The sequence below is a fragment of the Corvus brachyrhynchos genome, unplaced genomic scaffold, assembly GCF_000691975.1.
Source record: "Corvus brachyrhynchos isolate BGI_N302 unplaced genomic scaffold, ASM69197v1 scaffold152, whole genome shotgun sequence".
Classification (NCBI taxonomy): Eukaryota; Metazoa; Chordata; class Aves; order Passeriformes; family Corvidae; genus Corvus; species Corvus brachyrhynchos.
Window position 1 is genome coordinate 1,187,417 of NW_008237447.1, and position 23,489 is coordinate 1,210,905.

At 37.2% G+C, this 23,489-nt stretch overlaps 1 protein-coding gene across 7 annotated transcripts in view; it reads right to left on the minus strand.

The window, feature by feature from the left end:
• The window catches only part of DCAF6 (DDB1 and CUL4 associated factor 6), a 71,713-nt gene that overhangs the window by 27,308 nt on the left and 20,916 nt on the right, over positions 1–23,489 (minus strand). For 3 of the 7 annotated variants that reach the window (XM_017731443.1, XM_017731444.1, XM_017731442.1), the window contains exons 5-12: positions 21,691–21,804; positions 20,483–20,618; positions 18,489–18,703; positions 16,579–16,672; positions 15,148–15,267; positions 14,672–14,917; positions 9,624–9,791; positions 2,715–2,774 (exon numbers count right to left, since the gene is read on the minus strand). In XM_017731443.1, coding sequence (XP_017586932.1) covers positions 2,715–2,774; positions 9,624–9,791; positions 14,672–14,917; positions 15,148–15,267; positions 16,579–16,672; positions 18,489–18,703; positions 20,483–20,618; positions 21,691–21,804 — 1,153 coding nt within the window. The remainder of the gene's footprint in view (positions 1–2,714; positions 2,775–9,623; positions 9,792–14,671; positions 14,918–15,147; positions 15,268–16,578; positions 16,673–18,488; positions 18,704–20,482; positions 20,619–21,690; positions 21,805–23,489) is intronic. The other 4 variants (XM_017731448.1, XM_017731445.1, XM_017731447.1 and 1 more) reach the window with 2 other exon arrangements.

Genomic DNA, 23,489 nt, shown 5'->3' on the forward strand with positions numbered 1-23,489 from the left:
GGCAGATCTATTTCACATTGATAATGAAGGGAAGGAGAGGAAAATGGTCCCAGTTCTGTGACTTAGGTGCTTCAGTTCATTAATCTGGTTGCCAAGTCTAGCAGGGTAATGAGAAAGCTGTAGCTTGTCAACACCTTCCTAAACTCTATTCCAAACTCCTCAAAAATGCCTTGAAACTTTACTTAATTTTACAGCCAAACACGAGATATTTTGAAGATACTATCAACAACTTACAGTTATTTCATAAACAGCCCTGTCCTAAAGCACACTCCCATGAACATTCTCCAGGTGCCCACAGGAAGACGGCACTTTTAAACTACCACTCTTAAAACTGAAGGCAAAATGTCATTCATAACCTTGCATGAAAAACAAATCCACAAACTCAAACTGCACAACTGACAGCATCTGACACCTCAGACCCACTTCTTATCTTAGCAAATGAACCTCTGCAAGACTGGGGCTCTCAACTGTAAAGGGGTAAGTGCATAAGGACAAGTTTACAGACTGCATTTTCTAGTTCAATTAACACTGTAAGGAACTTGAAGCCAGTTTTCCACATCTCAAATGCTGCCCTGTTCACTCATCTATTGGCAACCTTATGAGAAGAGCATCAATGATTTCTCCTGAATAAAACCCAAAATATTTCCTATCCAGCACTATATTCTGTGTGAAGACCTAAGAGAGATACTTCTGGAGAGAAAACTTGATCCAATGAGGAGAAAATAAGTGGTGTATTTCAGAAAACCAGGAATACTGTGAGAAGGCTTAACACATGAAATTTAATCAGGCCTCGGGTTCCCTTTTTATTCATTCCAACTCAGGCAGTACCTTAAAATCCTAACACTGCAATAGATCTAAAGGCCAACCCTCCACTATTACAGTCACAATCCAAAACTTTTTTTAAAAGTCAAGTATAGATAACTGTGATCCATTTGAGACCATTTTGTACACACAGAAATGACACTTGGGTTCTGCTGGACTGTCAGAATGATGGCATGATAAATGTATAGGATTGCAATAGGAATCAAAAGATCTTTAAACCCAAAACCAGTCTTAAAACACAAATGCCAACAAGAGAGACTGGTCCAACAGAAGACAGCAGATTCATAAATTAAGAGAAGACAGGAATAAGAAAGGAAAGGTAATTATGTGTGAAAAGAGCTGTTAGGACTTCCTTCATTAACTATTTCCACTATTTTGAGACTTCAAATGGAAGTGAAACTAATGCAGTTTAACTTCAGAAATCCAACTGGATCTCAGCAAATTATTCTTTCTGGTTATCATTTGAACAGAAGATTTCCTAATAAATTTGCTCATTTTTCAAATTCCTAGTTTTCCAAATTAGAAGTAATACTGTCTGCCAACAAAGCAGAAAAACATTGCCTTAAAACAACTGGAGAACTGGTGTACCAAAAAACAAATATATTTTGGGGTTTTATTTTTGCATATTAAAAAATCTGAAGTGCTTCTAAGCACTTATAAGAGGGAATCTCTTAGTTGAAGTAACTTCTTAAAACAGAAAAAAAACATTTTTCCCAAATTTTTACAGTTATAAGAATCTCAGTAAACTTACAGACTTTCTACGTTAGTTCTAGGTTTTTCTACTCTGATCAAATGTTTTACTCTGACTTCAGACCAGAGAACATAACTTGGCCACTTGTTATAAGCAAGTTTTCCAGCTAAACCTGATTGGAATGACGTAGACTACTAAACCATGAATAATTACCAAATTTACACATTGAGGTTTAAGGCTATTTCATCACAAAATGTATTTCCACAAAAAGAATTTATTTAGTCAAGGTGCCCCTTGATTTTTTTTTCCAACATTCTGGAATCCTAAAATAAACCATAATCTCAACAGCTGCCAAACAGACTATTTTCCAGAAGTGGGATTTCAAAATGGCTTTCTAATTTAGAATTCTAATTTAGAATGTGAAAGAAAACAAAGCTCTTTTGTGGGATTTAAGCTATTAAATCTCTACAGAGGCTTTGATACGGAAGCATAATGCAGAGTGTATGGCAATCTATTTTTAGATTAGCATCTATCACTCCTTAATTATTCAGCCATAAATATTCCCTACAGATGACATTGATGCAGCTGGAATAGGGTCACCTATGGCCCACTTCAGTGCTCACAGTTTGGAGACTAATGCACAGTAGGCACAGAGAAAGCTCACAAGCATTCTGTCCACCTCCAGTCCATAGGGATCCTACAAGAAACACCAGAAAGTGCAAGAGGTGCTCTGGAGTTACTCAAACTGTGCAGGAATAACAAAGCTGCACATCACTCGTGCGTAAGAGAAATTAATGCGGCATTATGAGATTAAAGGTTATTTCAGTCTTGATGTTTGCCCTTTGATCCAAGAAGAACCATTCAGAAAAAACCCCAACCTGTTTAAATAATTAATTTTACTTTGCATTTTACAAAAATGTTCCAACTGTCTGTAGAATACATGAGACATTTATGGTACCTACACTGAACTGCAGTAATTGCATGAAGAATTGAGCTTAGGATGGCTTTCAAAAACAATTAACCTCACTCTGTTAATCATATTGATCATTAAATAATGAGTTCCCAGCAGATCTGCTTACAGAATTCTACTTTATGTGGATGAACAGCATTTTTAGACTGTTTCTCATCATGAAAAGCAACTTTAAAAGGAAGCATTGCAATCAGCTATGGCTGGGTATAGCGCATTTCCTGTCACACGCACCCTGTGGCTCATCAAGTGACATGGATCCAAGCTGTTTGTTAACCACTGAAGAAGGAGAATCTGAAACAAAAACGAGATTTCAACTTAAAACATAAGCAGCAGAGAACTGCACAGCAATGTCACGATCATATGTTAGTTTAAAATAAAAAAAGCAGCAACATAAGGAAGCTTTGGGTTTGTTTAATGAGCAGCCAGCCATATTGCATTTTCTAGGCATGACAGAAGCAAAGCCACTTGTTTCAAACCATTATTTATTCACTGAACAGCCTGAAGCTTGCTGACATGTTGATAATAAAAATGCCTGTCCATTACCAAATATTGTACTGTGTTCTTCACACTTCTGACACGTCAGGAAAAACACTGAAGAGTCATGACTCCTAAAGCCTTTGCTCCAGCTACCAAATGACACCAGTATTTCACACCATGTGCCAAACGTAAATTTCAGAATATTTATACTTCAGCGTAAAATACTCCATGGAGTGCCAGTACCTCCAATATTTAAATACTGTTTTAATAATAATGTTTTAAAACATCAAAGCACCAAAATACATCTCACTTGTATCACAGTTGGTAGTTCTGCATTCTCAGATGCTGCACCTCTGATGACTGAGAACAAGTCTTGGTGAGTTTATCACAGTACCACACCCGTCAGTCTTAAAAGAATCCCCATCAATCACATAAACAAACCAACAGAATAATCAATCCCCCCAGCAGATAAGTGCCTTTTTTCCCCCTCGACACTAGCAGTTAATAACTATCACCAGCACTCATTCATTGCACAGACACAACAGATGCAATATTCACTATGTTCTGTGAGTCTATTTCCCCTGTCACCTCTGAAGACCAGATCTCACTTCTGTATTTTCTGAAAATGAGCTGATGTACATAAATAAATGCAGTATTTCAAAGATATTAGCTAGAGTATCATATCTTGGTTCCACTTGTTAATCTTCTGTTATAAACAAATTCATCCTAAACGAAAAGGATTTAATACCCCGTATTACAAACTGAGTCACAGTCTGCCAACATCACAGCACGCTAAATGAATTTTAACATAAATGTAGATCCTGTACAAGGAAAGCAATGAAATAATACTCTCTCCTACAGGAAGCTCCCTTCCAGCTTTGGGCCAGAATCACCAGTGTGAATTATTTTGTAGTACAGCCATAAAACCTGCTAAATTGACCAAGCTGCTTTAAATATATATATTCTCAAGCAGTACTTCACTCGCAGCCATTGGTGCAAGAATGGCAGCGTGTTCCTTTGCTACACTGATATCCAGTGTAGGAGCAAAGGAGAGAGACCAGGGAAGTCTGAGGCAGTGTCTTCTGGAGGCTGCCTTGTTTTGGGAACTGGGCTTACACAGCTTATTTCTGTAACTGAGGAGCATTAAACTGGTTCTGTCTTCCTGGTTCAATCATGTCCATGCCTTGCACTAAGCACACCTAAGCCAGACCACAGAATTTATCATCGAGATTTATGGTATGTAGCTATAAAGCAGAAGATTTGTAGCATTAATATATTTCACTTTCCAAAAGTGAAATGTGCTTTATATATAATATCTAAGTTAGAAGAGAAGTATTTACTGTGCAGTATTTTCAATGGAGTAGTAAGCCACTTTTTAGAAGGTAAATCAGAGCAAAAACGTGGTGTACAGATGCTCCACGGCATGAGATGATCTCCTCGTGTTCCAGCTGACTCAGCACAGGAATCTGTGCCTCTTTCAAGGGCTCGCTTTGATCTCTGACTCACCAAGTCCATGGCTGGGATTAACTTGTATCAGAAGTGCTCAAGGCAGGGGAGGTCCTGGACTGTAGGCTGAGAAACCTAATGCATGACAGGGATCCCAGCCATGCTCTGCTCCTGCACTCCAATCTTTCCCAAAAGCTCATATGCCCTTGTTTAAATAATATTTCACTTGGCTGGAAAAGCTCATCTTATCAACTCTGTAATTCAGACCTGTATGATCAGAAGACTGAACTAACATATTTTAATTAGAAACATAAGAAACTACATCTACTACCCTTACCAGCACTTCTAATTTTGTTAAGACCTCACACCATACAGCAGTAAGTAAAAAAGTAGGTATATTTTACCATGTGCATCATTCAATCACAGTAAGTGAAAATGCAAAGGTTTTTAGATAGAAGTCCACGCCAATGCAGGCTTAAACCTCCCACATCTCACTATTACATCCAAGTCTCCATACAACTTTTTGAACGTATTTCACTTAAAAAAATTAATATTTAATCAACATAAAGGAAGTACCCTAGATACGCGAATTAGTATGGTTAAGAGAAAAGTTGTTTGTAGCAATTTGAAACTCCCTTGTTTCCTTTTTCAAGTGCCCTGAAGCCACAGATCACCAGCACCCCCTGAAGTGGCTCTGCAGTCTGGAACTCCCCACCTCAGGCAGGGAAATCAGCACAAGCATGAAACCAGCCTAGAGAAGTTCAGGTAAATGCCTCTTTTTTTAATATATGGCTTTGTTTTGTAAAAAAGTCTGAAAAAATACTTTCAATAATTTCTTATAAAGCTTTTGAAAAAAAAGTATTACCAAAACTGTGCCATATAGTTAAAAAAACAAACAAAAATCCAAACTCTTACCTGAGCCTTCACAGGCTGGGTCTACATCCCAATGCAGTTCACCACTGGTTGTAATGTCACCAGTACATTCTAAACTGGAGCACCACTTAAAGAGGGAACTGGAGATTCATAAATTTGGGCAACCTCAAACAGAAAATAGAAGATAATTTTAAGGTCAGTTACATGCTGAAGGATCTTCCTATAGTTTGGGCGATCAGCACCTGACTTCACCAAAATATTAGCATGCCACCTCAGTTTTGGTTGAAAAAAATTCCTCCTTACATCACTCCAACACCAGCTTCAGGGTGAGGTCTAACGCAGTGAGACTTGTTTTAAAAGTCTTAAACACAGTACCTGTAGAGGAATCTAAGAAATTAAATACTTGATTTAATAACTATGAATAATTGCTTTGCACAGTGAATAAACTCTCAGTTACATATTGTGGACTTCAAATAGACATTTCTACATCTGGGTGTTTGCAAAGAATCTAGTAATAAAAACTGCAGTCATTCCCTTGTTCTTCTCCAAAAGCTTTAACACAGAAATGAAAGTCCAGTTTGCTCTGCTTTAAAGACTGACTGTATAGATCAATGAAAAGTTAAAAAAAAAGTCAATTTGCAGCACAGTTTCTGCAATGTGCCAGCATGCACATGTATATATCTGCATTCCACAACAAATGCAGTCTAAATCAAATTTTATTCCTCAGGAAAAAAAAAAAAAAGGTTCATCTTAATTCATGTTTTTGTGGGTAAGATTAGATACAACAACCACTAAAGGAACCCTTGATCTAGAATCTGTTTTTTCTTTTTCACTTCCTGATCAGCTGATTCACATTTCTGTTACTTTTCAAACTGAATTCAATCTCCTTAAAAGTTCTCAGAATGAGAAGTGATGTACTAATGGTGATGCTTATGTGCCACAGCAGGCAATAACAACAGGTTAAAAAGGTTTACTTTCCTTGTTGTTTGCATGTAGCACATGAATGCAGTTGTTTAAATACTGCACAGGATCTAAATGTTAGGAAATGCCACAAAAATGCAAGTCAAAACTAGGCTTTGTGGGAGGAACCATACAATAAATAAAAATCCAAACTAAACTGAAAGATTTACCAAAGTTCCCTAATTAAATAAAGTGGCTACCAAAAAAATATCTGAATCTATTCAATACCTAAGCAAAGGCTATTATGAAGACAAAATAGACTTGATAACATGCAGCACATACTGCTTCTAAAATTCAGCCAAGTTTATACAATACTTATGAGAGTGTCCACTAAAACAAAGTCTCTGTCATCTGAGACCTTTCGTTGCAGAGTCAAATAGTGAATCATTACTCATCTCGCTTTCACACTCAAAAATATAAACTTTTGACCACATTTTTCTAAATAGTGAAGGTTAACTACTACAGATTGATCTTACAAATCCTGTTGTGACTGGGAGACAGAATAACTACCACACAGTCTAATTTTCTATTAAACCTGTAAAAGCTTTCAGCTCTTGACATTTTATACTTGCAATTTCTTACATGGCTGGGATATTTTTTTCTCCTCCTACTCGAGCTTCTGTGGTTGCAAAGATAAGGATTAATAATGAAGGCCTTAGTCTCACACTGAATTCCCTACAAAATCGCAAGTGCAAATTATACAAGTTTTACCAGAGCAGGGATTGAGAATTTGCAGACACATTTTGGGGTGTAATTTTTTGTTTGAAAATTTACAACTAGTATGTGCCTGAAAAGTGAACACCTGCCTCATGATAGAGCATCAAAGACAACCTTTCAGGAAAAATAAAAATTAAATAGAGATTGTCTCTGTATAAGAATTTATTACATTTAAAAGACCCCCAACAACCCAAAACTGATCACTTATTTTTCTCCTACCATAGTTCTGAAAAGTCAACTAAGCACAAGGGTTAGAAAACAACTGTGTCTATGGAGAAGCAAGAGACCAAAAATGTGCAGCTCTGGTTTTCCAAAGGAATAGATTGTGAATAACCAACTTCCAAAAATAAATCTTGAGAGGTCAGAAAAGGAAAACAAAACAAAGAACTTTAGTAAAAAGAAATGAGCAAGTACTCATGTCCACTCCATGTCCAGAGTGCAGAAATCTTATGAAGTAAATAAACAATGGAAAGGTGATCCCCAATCAAAAGAAATGAGCTTCATTTGTTCCCTCCCATATCAGGGGAAGGACGAATGCAATGAAAGAAGTTGATGAAGCACAACAGGAATATCTTGTATTTACATATACAAATAGAAAGGAAAAGACAATGTAATCTTCTATCAAATTTCTTGAGAACTAATTGACCAAACACATTCAATATTTTAAAATTTAAATTTCTCTTTTTATATCTTCCACTCTCTGTACTGCTGAAGGCAACATTTCCACCCATCAGACCAAACCTCAAGAAGATACATCCTAACAAGCTGGAGGTCAGATAAAAAAATGGTTCCCCCTTCTCCTCCCCAGAAATAAATGTTTCCACAGCACTGAGTAAATCTGTCTTTCAAAACAATTATATAAGAAGTAAAATGGTTAAATTTGCAAATTCATTGTCATTACATGCAGAAAGAGATAAATATTTGAATATTAGTTTCCTCCAAGGCTGTGTATGTGTTCTGTGGTTCCTGGTGATCCCAAACAAAATGATTGGATGTTTCCAATAGTTCCCTTAAAGTTCTAAGCATGTGGGAACTCAAAACCAAGAGGCAGTGTTGGGGGGATCCAAAGTATGTTCAACCCACCTCTGACTCCCAGTCAAAGGGAGCTTAAACTCAGCTTAAACTCTCACATTTGTGGCAGTATGGACCCTACACTGCGCTGTAGGGACCCCACAAACAACAGGGAGTAAAAAAATTACACTGCCTTCTTGAAGGAGCACTAGGGAAGAGATGGGAGAGATGTATCAAGCGAAACCCAGACCAACACACACTTCAGAGGCAGTAAAACCCCCACAGATAAACCTCCAGACACGGCTGTAAACAAACTTTATTCTTTCCCAATCTCAATTCAATGAGAAGCAATTTAGTAAAAAAATTAAAAATTAAGCCCTTCTGAAAAGGAAATTGAAGATCACGATCTATTGACTGCGTTAGTTACCATTTTTCCTCTATCAATACTTATCTTTGAGTTAATAAATTCTGATGTTCAGTTTGCTGAAAAAAAAACCCAAAACCAAAATTGGTAGATTTTTGGGGTGGTTTTTTTTGTCCTGGCAGGAAGCTGCGGGCCCCTACAAAGCTATTGCTACCACTGCCGTTCCTGTTCTCCTCCTACCGGTAACAGGCACCCACAGTTGCCATCCCTAGAATAAAAACACATCCCTCCCAGGATGTACTGGTTTCCAAAACACTCTAAAAACTCACTGCAGTATTTTCTAGCATAGGAAGTTATTCAAAGTTCAGTAACTGCACATTGTGACAAGAGCATCAGCCACTGTTACATCAGATTGTTCTGTAGGGCTCCAGATTAAGGAATAGACTGCACCATGGCAAGACAGCTGTGAATGCGTGACACAATCTCTAAAAGCAATTTAGCCACATCTCAACTGTCACAGGATTTATCAACAGAAGAGACACTGCAACACAAAATACACTGAATTCTCACACAGCATGCAGCTCACTCATTTTCACATGATGCCACGACAAAATTTGTTTCAAGTTTATGCTTTAGGGTTTGTCTCTTTATTCATATGCGTGCTTCTGCCCTAACTTTCTCAAATATGTTATTGCAAACATATTTGAGGCTTTCTTGTAATCATTTTTAATTTCAGTAAGATAAGAGAGAAAGAGGATGGTGAAATGAAAAGTTGTTCTGTTCAAAAAAAGTAGAGCATATCTGCGGACTTTGGCTAGGTACAAGTATTTTCACTACACTTATTGTAAAACCATAGCACTGAAGAGTGCCAAAACGCTGTTTCATTGAACTGTTACTCTGATTTAGAACATATGCTAACCCAAAGCCAAGTCATAAATGTTGCTGTTGGATACAAGTAGCACCAAAATGCAATTTCAAGCGTGTAATTCTCGTTCTACACAAGACACAGCGATTTCTTGCTCAGCTGCTCTAATGAACATAGCACATACCTGGTACCATGCACCTAGAAAACCATTTCCACATAGTATCATTCAATCCAAATATGTTAGATCAATGAACCTGCCAAAACAACTGTTTCCCTACCCATGTGATGATAAACACCACCACATGCAAGGCAAGACAAGCAGCGAATGCAGGAAATGCCTTGTTCTGGAGGAGAAGCATCTCAGCAAACAACAGCAGCACAAACTACAGCTACATCATCTGCTGGAGAAACCTTGGCAAGTGACAACCTGCTGCCTGAGGGTCCTGTGAGGAGCCCTTAGGGGAGGTCTGCTCAGAAGAGGAGGGCTGTGGTGCAGAACCCTCAGCCAGCTCTCGCTGTCTCTGCTGTTCTGCCTTCTTAAGCCTCAGTCGCTGCAGGCCCCTACGGATTATTGCTAACTCAGGTCCCATTAACTCTGATAAACAGGGAGGGGAGACAGAGAAAGGGTGTAAAGAGAGAAGCATTGATCAATAATATACAGAACAGAGAAGGGTGGGGGAACTGACCAAAGAGACAAGCAACAGATACTAAGTGTCATTACAGTGAAAAATAAAATTTACTAACATCCACAAATCATAAAATAGAAATATTGAAATTGGTTTTCTCTTCCTAAAGGGATGAATCACAGGACTTAAATGTCCAGGATTCGTGCCATACATTACAACCCCCTCCCCATCTCCAGCAATGAAACCATTTAACAAAGAATTATTTAAGGAAAATAAATACAGCCTGAATAAATCAGAACAAAGCAGACTACAGATGTATTCATTTCTGTGTTCCTAACACACAGAACAAATGAGAGTATTTGTGGTGTAAAACTATGCAACTGGGGTCTACGGGTAAGTTCTCAAAATGAATGTAATAGCTTCCTGATGTTTCCAAAAAAAGCTAAATTTTGATCAAAACAAACCAGTGCAAAAAGTAAACTGAACTGTGGAAGGAGGTGGCAGAACAACAGCTAAACCAAAAACTACACTTCACTATGAACTAATTTTTAATTTCAGACATCCCCAGTGGTTGAGGATTCACAGTCTGAAATCACTGTTAAGTGGTCTGACAGACAAAGTAATTTATAGGATTGTAAGCAATTCTTAGGATCATCCTCTCAATAGATTATTCTTTTAGTTCCACCTTTAGAGGCTTCACTGTTTTCATCGTTTTTATTCTTTATATAAAAAATCCTTTCTATAAAAATATTCTTTTATTTATTACAACTGGCTTTATTCATTTCTCAGTTACCCCATTTTTTTGGCATGTCAAGTTCATTGCCTGATTACCAGTACTTTTGCAAACTGCTATAAAACCAGGTGTCCAAGCAATTTTTTATTCTTTCCATGCCCTTTGCAGATTTCCTCCACTCACACAAGTCCTGTGTGGCAAGTGCTTCTCCTTAAATAACACAGATTGCATCTTTAGTAACAGTGTCTGAATCACACTGAAATGTTAAAATACTAGAGAGCATTACATTGGCATGGAGCCTTTCATCCAGGTAAAAGCTCAACAAATATTCTGTAACCCTTATCCAAGCAGTGAAACAAACAAATTTTTAATTTTCTTTTATGAAAAGAAACAAACCCAAAACCAGAATCCAATAATTGCAAAGTTAGTGACAAGCACCAGTTAATACTGAATGGTCATGAGGTTTAATGTACTTAGTCTCATATCAGTTTTGAGAAAAACATCCTCTCCGTTTATGGTTGATAAGGTGTAACAAAAATAAAAAGATATAGTTCCTAAAAGGAATATGGCATCAAAGAGATTTGCTATGAATAGTTTTCATGTCCCAAAAACATTTATGGAAATAAAAACTCCAAACAGCCTAGAGAATACTTTAAAGGGAATTTCAGTGATGCCTAAAATTGCAGTTTTCAGTACTTGCTGCTGATTCAGTTCCACACAGTTCAGAGACAGCCGCATTTTAAGATGTAACAAGAACTACAATACCAAACATGAAAGATAGCTGCTATCTTGGATATGTTCAGTGACAACACTTAATATATTTCAGAATATATAAGCAAATGTTTATTTTGCTAGCAAATGGAGTGAGGAAATAGAAACAAATTTAAAAACCCAGTTATTGTTATATTCCCATTCAAAATTTTAAAGCAGTTACTTTATATCAGAACACATACTAGGGTTAAGCTTTCTACTAATTAGCCAGTTGCCCCTTGCATCCCCTCCCAATGGTACCAATGTGTATCTGGAATTTTATTTAAGAGAAAAATTGTATTATATTTTACTGTTTGTTGTACCTGATGTTTATGGTGGTTTAAAACATCAGCATCTTAGAACTAATATACAAAATTTAAAGGTTTCCACTGAATGGCCCAAGCAGGGCAAGAAAATAAATTAGTTGTATTTTTCCTTTGTGACAAGCATGACAATCTCCAGCAATTGTTCTCATTATATACATATATAAAAAAACTATTCAAATGTACTGGCAGTAACAGGCTACTGAGATTTTGCACTGATTTTGTTGTTTAATTGTAACTTAAATGTTCAAACTTCTAGAATACACATTCTGCTAAAGAGACCTATCCCGACAAGCTCCAGCACTAAACCATTTCTGTACTGACTCTATTTTGCACAGATACGTCATCTCTTAATATTTTAAAAAGTAGTTCAGATGGAGAAGCTCAAATGCCCACCATGTGACATTTTCTGGAACACCAAACCAACAGTATTTGAACTGTAACATTTACACAAAGGTATTGCTATTTCAAACACAGGGTTACCACAAGTGCCTGTGCTGAGCGCAGAAATCTGTAGAAATGATTTATGGAAAGCTGTTTACAAGCCTGAGTTAGGAATTCACACTCTGATTCTAAAGAAGTCATTTCCTGAAAACACATTCTTCATTTGCTGACTCTTTGCTACAATATTCAAACTTGTATCTGCCATGACTTTATGCAAAATGGTGGCTGAAAACCTCTTTTTTCCTTTTTCCACCTTCCAAAATGCCTCCTCAGTCATCCACCTCTTACAACACACCTCTGTCTGGGCTTCCTACTCAGCGCCACTGTATTTAAACTATTCCTATTAGCACTTTCCTGCTCTTGTCACCCCAAAAAAGCAGCAGGTTTTACTCACCTTAAAATGCAGGTGAACAAGCTCAGGAAATCCAGTCCTTGATGCAGTGTTTGCAGACAGATTTATAGACTACAGACTGTGAGTAAATAAAATCTCACAACCGAGCACAGCCATGGGTTACCAGGCCACATAAACACTGCAAAAGTGACATTCCCAGCCCAGCCTGCTCATTCACAGACCCAGTGCTACCCCTCTGCCATGACCTGCTCTCTCTGCCCAGGAGCGTCCTCTCTCCCTGAACCTACCCATGTCACCCAAAACTTGTTTTACTGTTACTCCAGGGTCTCATTTGCACTGCTTCTGAAACAGGATTATTAGATGTGCAAACACCTTGTACTAATAAATTTATGCCTGCAGGAGTCCTGTAGACGATTTTAAGCTGCAAATCTGACACCCTGCTTAGGTTTAGTCAAAGAATCTATCAAATATTATACAGCAAATTAGAAAGTATCTCCTGTCTGTCAACCAACCATCACTACCCCTTTCAAAACTAAATATATTCTCAAGTCCAAAGTAAAACTGGGAAAAAAGAAATGCTCTTAGAGAGCTGGATTAAGAAATAACAACTTCAGCTTCATGCTAGCAGAATAAATATTTGCTTAGAAATTCAAGCAGATTCAGAGAAAAGATTTTTCTGGTCAGCACAGATTCCTTAAAATGTAGGCTAGAAAATGCACCACAATTCTGGAAATGCTCGCTGGTGCATTATCTTTATGAAACCCACCATGTTTCAATGACATAGCTCAAAGCAATTATTTTCAATACTCTCCTGGCCACTCTAAGTTCCAGACTAAACCATATACTTTTAAAAAGAAATAAATAGATCAAAGGGAACCTTTGGTAATGGTACATGTGTTCTTTGATGGCTATCCCTCTGGATCAAAGTTAGTGGCAGCTAAATCAGGTTGCACTGAATTAGAGTAGACCCTTTAATCATCTTCTTGTGTGTGTATTGTGAAAAAACTTGAGATTGCAGCAAGCTGACACCAATACTAATAAAAAACATAGGTGACTAAAAGCCTCTGATACTAAATAAACTTAGCATTTTCTAAATTTCCTGTGCATATTGCCATTTTTCTGCTCACTGATTATTATCTCTAAATAAGTATCAAACTAATTGAAAGGTTTAAAAAGCAAAAATTATATGTTTCATGAATTTCAACTTATGTCTTCATCTTCCCTGTCTTTCAGATACCAGGTGCCTCATAATTTCCCACCCATCCCAGAGATTCTGGCTGCAGCAGCCACAGCACACTCTCTCCTGGGAATCCCCATCCCTCCTGTACTCCAGAATATCAAATTTAAGGCCTGAAGATGCTATCACTCACCTTTCCAAAGAGAGAGCTTGATTTTTTTACAACAGAATCTATATAAGACAAAAGGTCTAAACCTGATGTCTTTCAGGTCAGATCGGTCTTTCCGCTATAACTGTGAGGCCTAGAAACTCACTTTAAAAAAAATAAACTCTTGTGCAAATATTCCACTCTAAAGGCTGTGGCATTGAGATGGAAAAGGTCAAGTCAAAGCATAAGGTGCTCTGTAACTACCCAAATTAGTTTCTGACATTCTGCCAGCAGAATATACTTCCTTCTTTTCCCCCAAGAAGGATGTGAGTCTGTATTAAATACAGATGAGTTTCTTCAAGATATACAGATTTAAGTATCAATATGTGGGATAATTTATTAACCAATAATGGAATGTCATGCCAGGTGAGCCTTGTCTATCCAAATACTTTTGAGAAGCTAAAACCCAACACTGCTGACTGAAATGCTGAGGATGGAGGTTCCTCCTGAAGGAGACATCCCCTACCTCCCCTGATTGTAACAGGCACATGTTCTGCTGTTCATTGCCCTGATGCTGCTACAGCCAAATCTCAGTGGAAGAAGGCAAGATGTTACTACACTCCATGAAGACAACAGTAAGTTTAGAAAAAAATAAGCAAAAAATGTTTATTTCTACTTCAAAAGACAATACTGGTGATCCCCTTGGAAATTTTCAGACAAAGGTATAGAGTTGATGGTTTCACTCTTTCTTTAAATCACACCTGCAACCACTTGGTAACTATAAAACTTAAGTCTCATTAAGGATGTGCAGGGAAGAAAGCAGATGGAGATCAATTACCCAAAATATCCTAAAAGAGAATTGTTTCTGATTGAAATTGTTTCTTATTTTTCATAAACAATGACAAGATGGATTTCTTCTCACCAGAGTGATGCAGCACAGGCTGAGTTGAGGCCCCTAAAGAAGGCCTTTGTTCGTTATCAGGAGAGGACAGTAATGAAGTTGAAGGGGGACTTTCTGTTGAAGATGATGTTGAAGGAGCTTGAGCTGACATGGTAGAAGAGGAAGATGATGGAAGCTGTTCAGAACCATCTACTTCCATCGCAGTTTCTGATTCTCTACTAGGTGCCATGTTACTAGTAGCAGGAGCATCTGTCCGATTAGTCCCACCTTTGATTAAAAATAAAACAAAAAAGCGAGAAAAAGAGCTCAAAAATAAACTTACTCTGCCTCTAAAGATCCCTTTCCACTACCATTCCTACGGCAAACACATGTGCTCAGTTCTCCAGTGCACTAAAATTTTGTCTATACCTAGGAAAGGCTGATATTCAAAGCCTGCACATCCACTATAAACACACAATTTCTGTTTCAATCTGTATTGTTGAAAAGAAGGGAGGCACCTCTGGACCGTGATCTTCCTCGTCCTCGATTGCTCTGTGCAACTTCACTGGCTTCTTCAAACCACCTTGACAGCATGTCTGACATCCTCTGCATCAGAGAGACATTGGGACTCTGCTCCCCTGTAGAATAAGTAATGCTGAAGTTTTATCTACAAGTTTACCAGAGTACCTTTCACCCCTCATTTCTTCCAGGAATGGAGACCACCCCTCACCCCCTTCTCCCACAGGAAACAGCTCCCTTCCACCTGATCCCAATGCTCCTGTCTATCCTCAATTCCACACTACAGGTCTCTGACCCTCTGCTGGCATCCCTCATTCCCCTCCCATATCTCAAGCAGAGGAGCTCTGACCTTGAAACACAAAAAATGGAATTGCAACAGCCAAAGAAAACAGCCAAAAGGTGGTTAATGATGCCATAGGAAGTATTATCAATAGGTTCAAAAAAAGGATTACAGAAGTTCACAGGCAATAGAACCACATGCAGATTGTAAAGCAACAGATGGGATAATAACCTCCAGTGTTTCTAATCCAGTAATTCCAAATACTGGAGGAGCAACAAAGAGAGACTAAGGTAAGAGGACAGGCTCATGTTCTCTCCCTAAACAGCATCTCCTACTGCCTGTGTCAAGTACAGAATCCTAGACAGTTCTATTCTAGTTTGGGGAAGCAGGAAAATGAGAACACCAGCACAGAAAATCTGGAAAGGGAAACTGTAGGCAGAAAAGTGAGGAAGATTTAAGGGAACTAGAATCAAATACTTGGAACCCCACAGCTTGTCAGATTTAAACAGAAACACATTATTAGATGAAAATTAAGATGAGTGACAAAAAATGCTCTGCTCTGCTTTGGTATCCCATTTTTTGATACCTAAGCATAGCTTTGGAAATGCTTTATTTACTAAAATCTCAAGCAACTGAGTAATATATTATAAACATGAAAATATAAGCATAAAAATTAGTCAACTTATGTGACTAAATGACATTATAAAAATGAAAAGTATAATATTAGAATCCTATTTCTCTGAATTCCAGTCCCCTAATGTAACTATTAAAAAGCATTTCATTTGTAATTGTGATTGCATGTGAGGTGTGACTACAAAAAAAAAGAAATAAGTGCTTGTGTTAGTCCCTAAGCAATGACAACGAAAAAAGCTCTCCTTTACTTACATCAGCCTAACTGAAGCAATATAATTGTTCTGGTAAGAATATTTTCAATTTTAAAAGTCATTGTACAACAGCAGTTCTGTGTTAAACTCTAAGAAAACCATCTTAAGGCTTGGCTGATTGTTAAAACAAGAACAATCTGAAGGAAAAATTTTGGGAATACTTCAGAAAAACTGGAAAATAAAACCCAAATCAAACCGATACAGAAAAACCCAACAAAATGCAGCAGCAAGGACAACAACCCCCCTCCAAGTGCAAATGCTTTTACCATCTCTCTCTCTCTCACTCTCAGGCCTTGCTCTTGGCCCAGTATCTGACCAATCCCCTCTGAGCCGCAGACGTTTAACGGGAGGCTGACGTAACTGGGGGAGAGAAAAAGAGAAAAAAGCATCACACAGCTATTTATGTTCTACAGTAGAGGATTCTAAGTCTAAATATAAATCTCAATTTTCTTAAGTCACCCAAATTCATATCTGTCACCAAAAAACAGAATGTCAGCCTTATGTTCAGATCAACCATGAATAAGCACAACACTTATCAACAAAATGCACGAGTTTAAGCTTCAACAGCCTAAACTAAATGACTCCCAGAACTAATGCAGCTTTGATTTTAAACTAACTTCATTATGTTAATTGACTCTTTCTGGAGTGACCAATAATTATTAAGGTTTTCTTGACTTCATCCTGAATTCTGAAGAAATATTCACCTATTCACATTAAAAACTATATGGGAGCTTCAGTTTAATGAAATGTGGACTTGCAATTAAGCAAAAGTTAAAAACAATCAGACATTAACAAAAAAAGAGGAAATTTTGTGCAAATAAACTATAGTTTATTTTTTAACCTATTTTCTTTTTCTTTTTTATAATTTTTTTTCCTTCTTCTGCAGCAGGAAGTATAAAGCAATCACTAAATAGGTGGTGTTACTTTCAGCAACTCCAAGAGAAACAGGGAGTGCTCTGCTCACTTAGAAAGGCAGGTCAGAGTTTGAAATCAAGTGTATTGGCTGGGTATTTCTGGCCTTAAAAACAACAAAAAAAAAGCCAAACAAAAAAAACCAACCAAAAACTTGTGCTGACAATTTTAAACTAAATGCAAAGGCCCTGTGGTACAAGCATATCAAAGTTTTCACTTTCATGACTCTACCAGCAGATTTAGGAAGAAGTCTTTACATTTCTTCTGCTCTATAAAACTTTAAGCCAGGCTGAAATAAAAATAACAAAGCAACAATGTTTTTAGGGATAACAACAAGGACAAAGAGTAAGCATTTAAAAGCAGAATCATGCTGTATTGCTGACTAAGAAAACGCATCATGTAGAATGTGTCGGAAAATGTATAAAAATGGCTCCAAACAGATTCTAAGAAAAAGAAGGAAGGAAATGTCAACATCACACTTCTCACAGCAAAGAGGAAAGATAAATCATCATCATCACATTGATCCTGCAGGTGAGGACAGCAGGATGCTGACAACTCGTCGTGACTTCCCTTGTGGCCTCAGACAAAAGATAAGGAACTCGAGATACAGAGTTTGTGAAAGGGTGAGCAAAACACCAGAAAAAAAAGCAGTGGATGGTTGGAGGAGTGCAGGGAGAGACAGAAACAACTCGACTGTAGTTAAAAGCACTTTTTAATATTGATCAGAAAATTAAGACTGGAAGGGTAAGCACCATTGTAAGTGAGCTGATAATAAACAGCTGCTTGAGTTTTGAAAATTTTAATACTGCTCAGTAACAGTGGCTCACCTCCTTGATCTAAACACCTCGTACTCCCTCATATCTGCCATGAAATGACAACTTTTACCAAGGAGTGTTAATATTTGATTTCAAGGAATATGCTTCTGATGGCATGAAAAATAACAGAACGTACACCTCAATTACAGGAGTGACCTGCCACCCTTGCTGGTGTTATAACCCAAAATTCAGGCAGATGCCTTCTCATCTCTAAGAGAGGGAAACCAGACAAGAAAGAAAACTAGAGTGACAAAACACTGTAAATAAATACATACCTAAATAAGTATGTATTAAAAATACACCATTTTTGTGACAATCTACTTATCACACCTCAGTCTATGACCAGCCACATTCTTTTGAGATTAAAGGGAAACACAACTGATGGTATTTCTTGTGCTCTGCAAGTTAAAAAACATAAAACATGAAAGGAGGGCATTTTAATCACTTGCCTCTTCCCTTCTCTCTTCAGCAGAAGGGACTTTAAGTTCTCGTGCTGTGTCATCCTTGGGATCAAACAAGTAAATGTAATCTGAGGAGTAGCTCACAAGGATCTCTTGGCCATCTTCACTGTAACACAGGGATGTTACCCTGCAGGATTTGTTGCTGAGATGAGGAGGGACAAAACGTGCCACCATTCCAACAGTGCCCCTGCCAGCATAATTCCCTTTATTTAAAAAAATAAATAAATAAAAGTGTGAGGGGAGAGAGGAGAAAGAAAAAAATTACACATTTACTATTGCAAATTTTCAACAGCTTCAATAAACCCCTTATTTAGCATCCAACAAAAGATAACCAGGGAAAAGCTACATATCCTGTAGTTTCTGCAATAATTTTGATCTGGGGAATGACATATCAGATTTTACAGTCTTTATTATGCACACTACAAAAAACAGAAGATGAAAACGCACACACAAATATATAAATGTCTCACGTACCCACCACATGGTGTTGTATGGATGCTGTCAAATGTAGTACAAATGGAAATTTTAGAACCAAAAACCACAAAACAATAATGCAAATCTGTATCTACACACAAATTAGCAAGGAACTCAGTACATGAAACTTCAAAAATTTAGGGAATAGGCCTCTTTTCTACCTAACTTTTTTTAAAAACCTAATTTTTCTTCCAAGACATAATAATACTGTCACATTGAAACTGAAGACCTATACACTACATTGGACTTACCATGCCTTCCCGATCACTCACCTCCAATCCAAACACTAAAACAATCTTAAATTCTAGAATTACAAGTTTGTGGGCAGATAAAAGGTACCTATAAGAAGCTCTAACACTGAAAAAACCAGACTCTTCCAAAACCTCCTAATTTGACACATAACTGTTTCCTACATGGCAGAAATGATTAAATGAAAATCAAGTTTGCTCACTGGACACAGAATACTTGACCTCTTAAAAAAACCAAAAAACAAAAACTCCACACAAACCCAAACATGCAACAGAACACTACATCAATATTTTTTTAAAAATCAGTCTCCAGAATCTTGATTTTTCTCTCGTTTGCTCTCCAGGCCAAATTCACCTTATTCTTGTACTGTACAAGAGCACACACAGAGGACATTTCTGTCAGCCCCCAGAATCTGTTCCCAGACACTTCTCAGAGAATTTTGCTGACCAGTGTGATGAAAGGGAGAGCTCCTACAGAATGTTAGCCTGATGAGAGGGATATTTTTATGTTTAGTGATCTTTCCTGTTCCCTTTCTCCTCCACCACAATCATTAACAAGAAAATGCTGCACAAAATGACAGATTTTCTGCCACTGGTTATTGACACGAATGTCACATCTGTATTATTAATTCCTATGTGTCCAAACAAACACTGAGCATACATTAGAACCAAGAGCTAAGTTACAATGATATAACACATTTTTGTGCACCTGAATTTTTAAAATAAAATCCTTAGGTAAGCATCTGAAGCATGCCAGCTTTCACCTGAGGAATTTGCAGCTTTTCAGTGAAATTGTGTTAGATACAGCAATAACTGCTGCAAAGGCAAGCACAGTGCAGGATATTACAGAGTTCATAAGATCTCCTCACATAAGAAGCATCAAGTTCCAGCATAACAGAGTGCCAGACAAGAACTTAATTAAAACACAGGTGGACCACTGGAGGCTGCAATCTCCAGCTTTTTGGAATCCTGGAATCACACGTTTCAAGACAAAATAAGAGACACTACAAAAGGTCTTTTTCTGCATTCAGTACACAATGCATTCTAAGATGCATGAAGAGATTAGGTTTACTTCCTTGAAGATTTCTGCATTAGCAAATATTAGAGTGAAATGACTCTATTATCACAAACCATAGTTCCCAGAGAAGAAAGCTACACTTCTGCAGTGTTAACTTGAGTCATTCACCATCTGTTTTGAAAATAACCTGAATTTGGCACTGCCAATGGGTAGAAATGCTCGCTGCAGAGTGTGGCTCCTACCTGTTGCCCTTGTGCCGAGCATTCTCCTGTCATAGATCCTCACTGAGCTGTCAGAACAGCCCACAGCCAGATAGTAGGGGATGGGTGGACAGATAGCGACAGAGGTGGCAGCACGACGACAGTTTATTAAAATATCCTGCAACACACAAAAATGCAGCATTGAAATAACAGCTCTGAACATTTGAAGTATAATTCTTTTTTTTTGTTTTGTCTTGGTTTTTTGTTTGTTTCAGGACACAGGCCCCTCCCTTAGTCAAGGAGATTTTGAGAAAACAGGTCTGGCCCTGTGAAGATTGATCATAAATGTGTTATCAGAAAAGCCACTGCACAGAAGGAAAACTATCAGAGAAACAAAACTGGCACCAGAACAGCTAAAAAAGAAACCAAACCAAAACAAAACCACAGGAACAACATTTAAAAATATGTAAGCTAAAAATTACAGATTTATAAACTACCTTGCACCTTGGATTTTCTTATGGAAATACAGTAACTGTGGAGGGAGAAAAGTACTAAATATGCAGAAACATATTAATTTTAATTTATTAATTAACAAATTAATTAAAGGATCGGAGTAGGTTCCATCTACAGGCAGATAACTGGATAGAAGGGAAAAAATGAAAGAAACCCCTAGAACTGGTAAATGTGTACAAGGCTGAACAAAATTAATCAAGACTAGCAATACATACTTCTAGAGTTTTGTTCCAATTCAGTATTAAAATTGTTTCTAAAATTCAAACACAGTGGACAGCACCACCACCTTACCTTCTAGGGTCATACCAGTGATATAATTTATTACCAAATCTTTTCTTACAGAGGGACAAAGGATGCTCAAGAACACAAGGCTGCAGATGATTCTCAAGGCTCATTTTTTGCCTCCAGTTTTGCACTCTACATTATTCGTGTAAACCAGACTAAGAGATTCAATTTCAACAGACATATCTTTTTTACCATATCTGAAGTCTCACACAAAAGCTTGTAAAATAAGAGAGATATTAAAATTAAAGAAGAAAAATTTAAAAAGACTCCCCAAACTTTTACTGTTTCTTGGGAAAAATGTCATCTCGATCAACAACCCTAAAATCTATTATTTCTAAAAGTTTTACCAGAACTCATATCCTGTGTTTGTGTCATGCACAGCTCTACATTCAGGATATCTTTATCAAAAGACTGTTTTTAAAGTCATCTTTATGAAAAGGTTTTGTTCTTACATCTTTACAATCTTCCTTTGTGCAACTTGTTTTGATGCGAGTATCAAACCATCTCACGGTGCCATCCTCACCACAAGAGAGGAAAGTGTAGGGATCATTTGGTACTGTCATAATCTGCTCCAAAGAAAGAAAAAATAAGATTATTAATACCTCCAGAAACAGCACTAATTTAAAAGTAAAAGCATCAATATTTTGAGCAGCACTAAGACAATTAGGACTCAAGTCAAGCTTTTCAGTGAAGTAATAAGAAAAATTGAAAAACTGATGATGCTTCTTCATTTTCAAGAAAAGGTTTGAAGTCAAAGGAAACTTTTAAATGTCAAAGATTAAATATCCATAGGTCAAGGCTTACAGTTGTTTCTGTTATCTTTTAATACACAACATTCATTTACTGCAATCACTTTTCAGATAACTTATCAGTTTGCTGCAGTAATTCAACAAAAGCTCAGTTTACTCTCTATCAAGTAATAGGAGACAATTACAAACAAAATCCTCAGAAGTCTGAATGCCTTGAAAATACTAAATGGCTTTTAATCCGATTGGGCCACTCCTTTACTTTCTAGGTAGTTCCCTGCAGCAAGTCTGCATTAAAGGCTGTTACCAACCTACCTCCTCACTGCAATTTTTTTTTTAAGAGAGCACCATATTGAACCATTTTCCTAAGCTCAGCCCTTCTCCACCTAGGGATGACTGATGGAGTCTCACATGAATGGCTTCACTCAAAGCCTCCTCAAGACAAAATAAAAAGGCAAGTGACCATAATGTTAAATATGACCTGAATTCCACAGGTCAATGAATACACAGGAAATGCCAGGTTTTTTACACTCTGTCTCTTAAAACAGAAAACAGAGAATATTGCGGCAGTATTTTTCTCTTCCTACACTCCTGCTACTATTTCAGTAGAAATTTATAAAGCAACGAAAATGGTTAATAGTGTTATACATTCATTGCACACAGAGCATCAGTGATTCTTTAACATTTTTAAATGTAATGATTTATCCCCCCCCACTTCCCAAAACTCTTAATAAAAGTAACCTATGGATATCTGCAAATCTCTCTACCTGAAGTGGGGTTAGTAAGGTAATAGCTGAAGGATTCAGCCTCTCCTGTAATGCTCAGCACAGTAACTGAAACAATGCTTGCTGTGCCAAATAAGAAGTTTAATTTGCAGAACAAAGCCAAGGTTTGAATACCATTAGAACAATAAACTTCTGAGCTATGACCACTAGTCCTCAATATATCAGTGTAACATACTGAAAAGGCTTATTTTCACTACACATTTCATTAAAATTAACTTTATTTGCGTAGTTATAAAAACCAGCAATTGTCCTTCAATCCACTAAATTCTTCCAGCATTTAGCAGAGCTTTCAGTGAAAACATTTTGCTCCAACAATGTTGCTGAATGTGGCAAGCTCTTATTTCTAGTAGCTGTACTTCATTTCTGTTCACACTGATGCTATTTCACCCTATACATGTAATACAAGCTGCACATGGCAACTTCTATGCTTGGTGCTTACAAACATCCTAAGTACTTTATAAGCACTAAACCAGAGAAATGGAGAAGTGCAAGCTCCGATAATTGAGTCAATATTACTACATTTAAGTTCAACAAGTACACATTATAGATATAAAATTGGTTTTTTACTAACTAAAAACTTGTTTGCTACTTAACTTTAAAAGTGTATAGCTATATGATCATTTTACTATACTTAAAACAGGAAAGTAAGAGGTGTCCATAAAAGTACAATGTCTGAAATGCAATTCACATGAACGGCAATAAAGAAAAGCATTTGGCTGA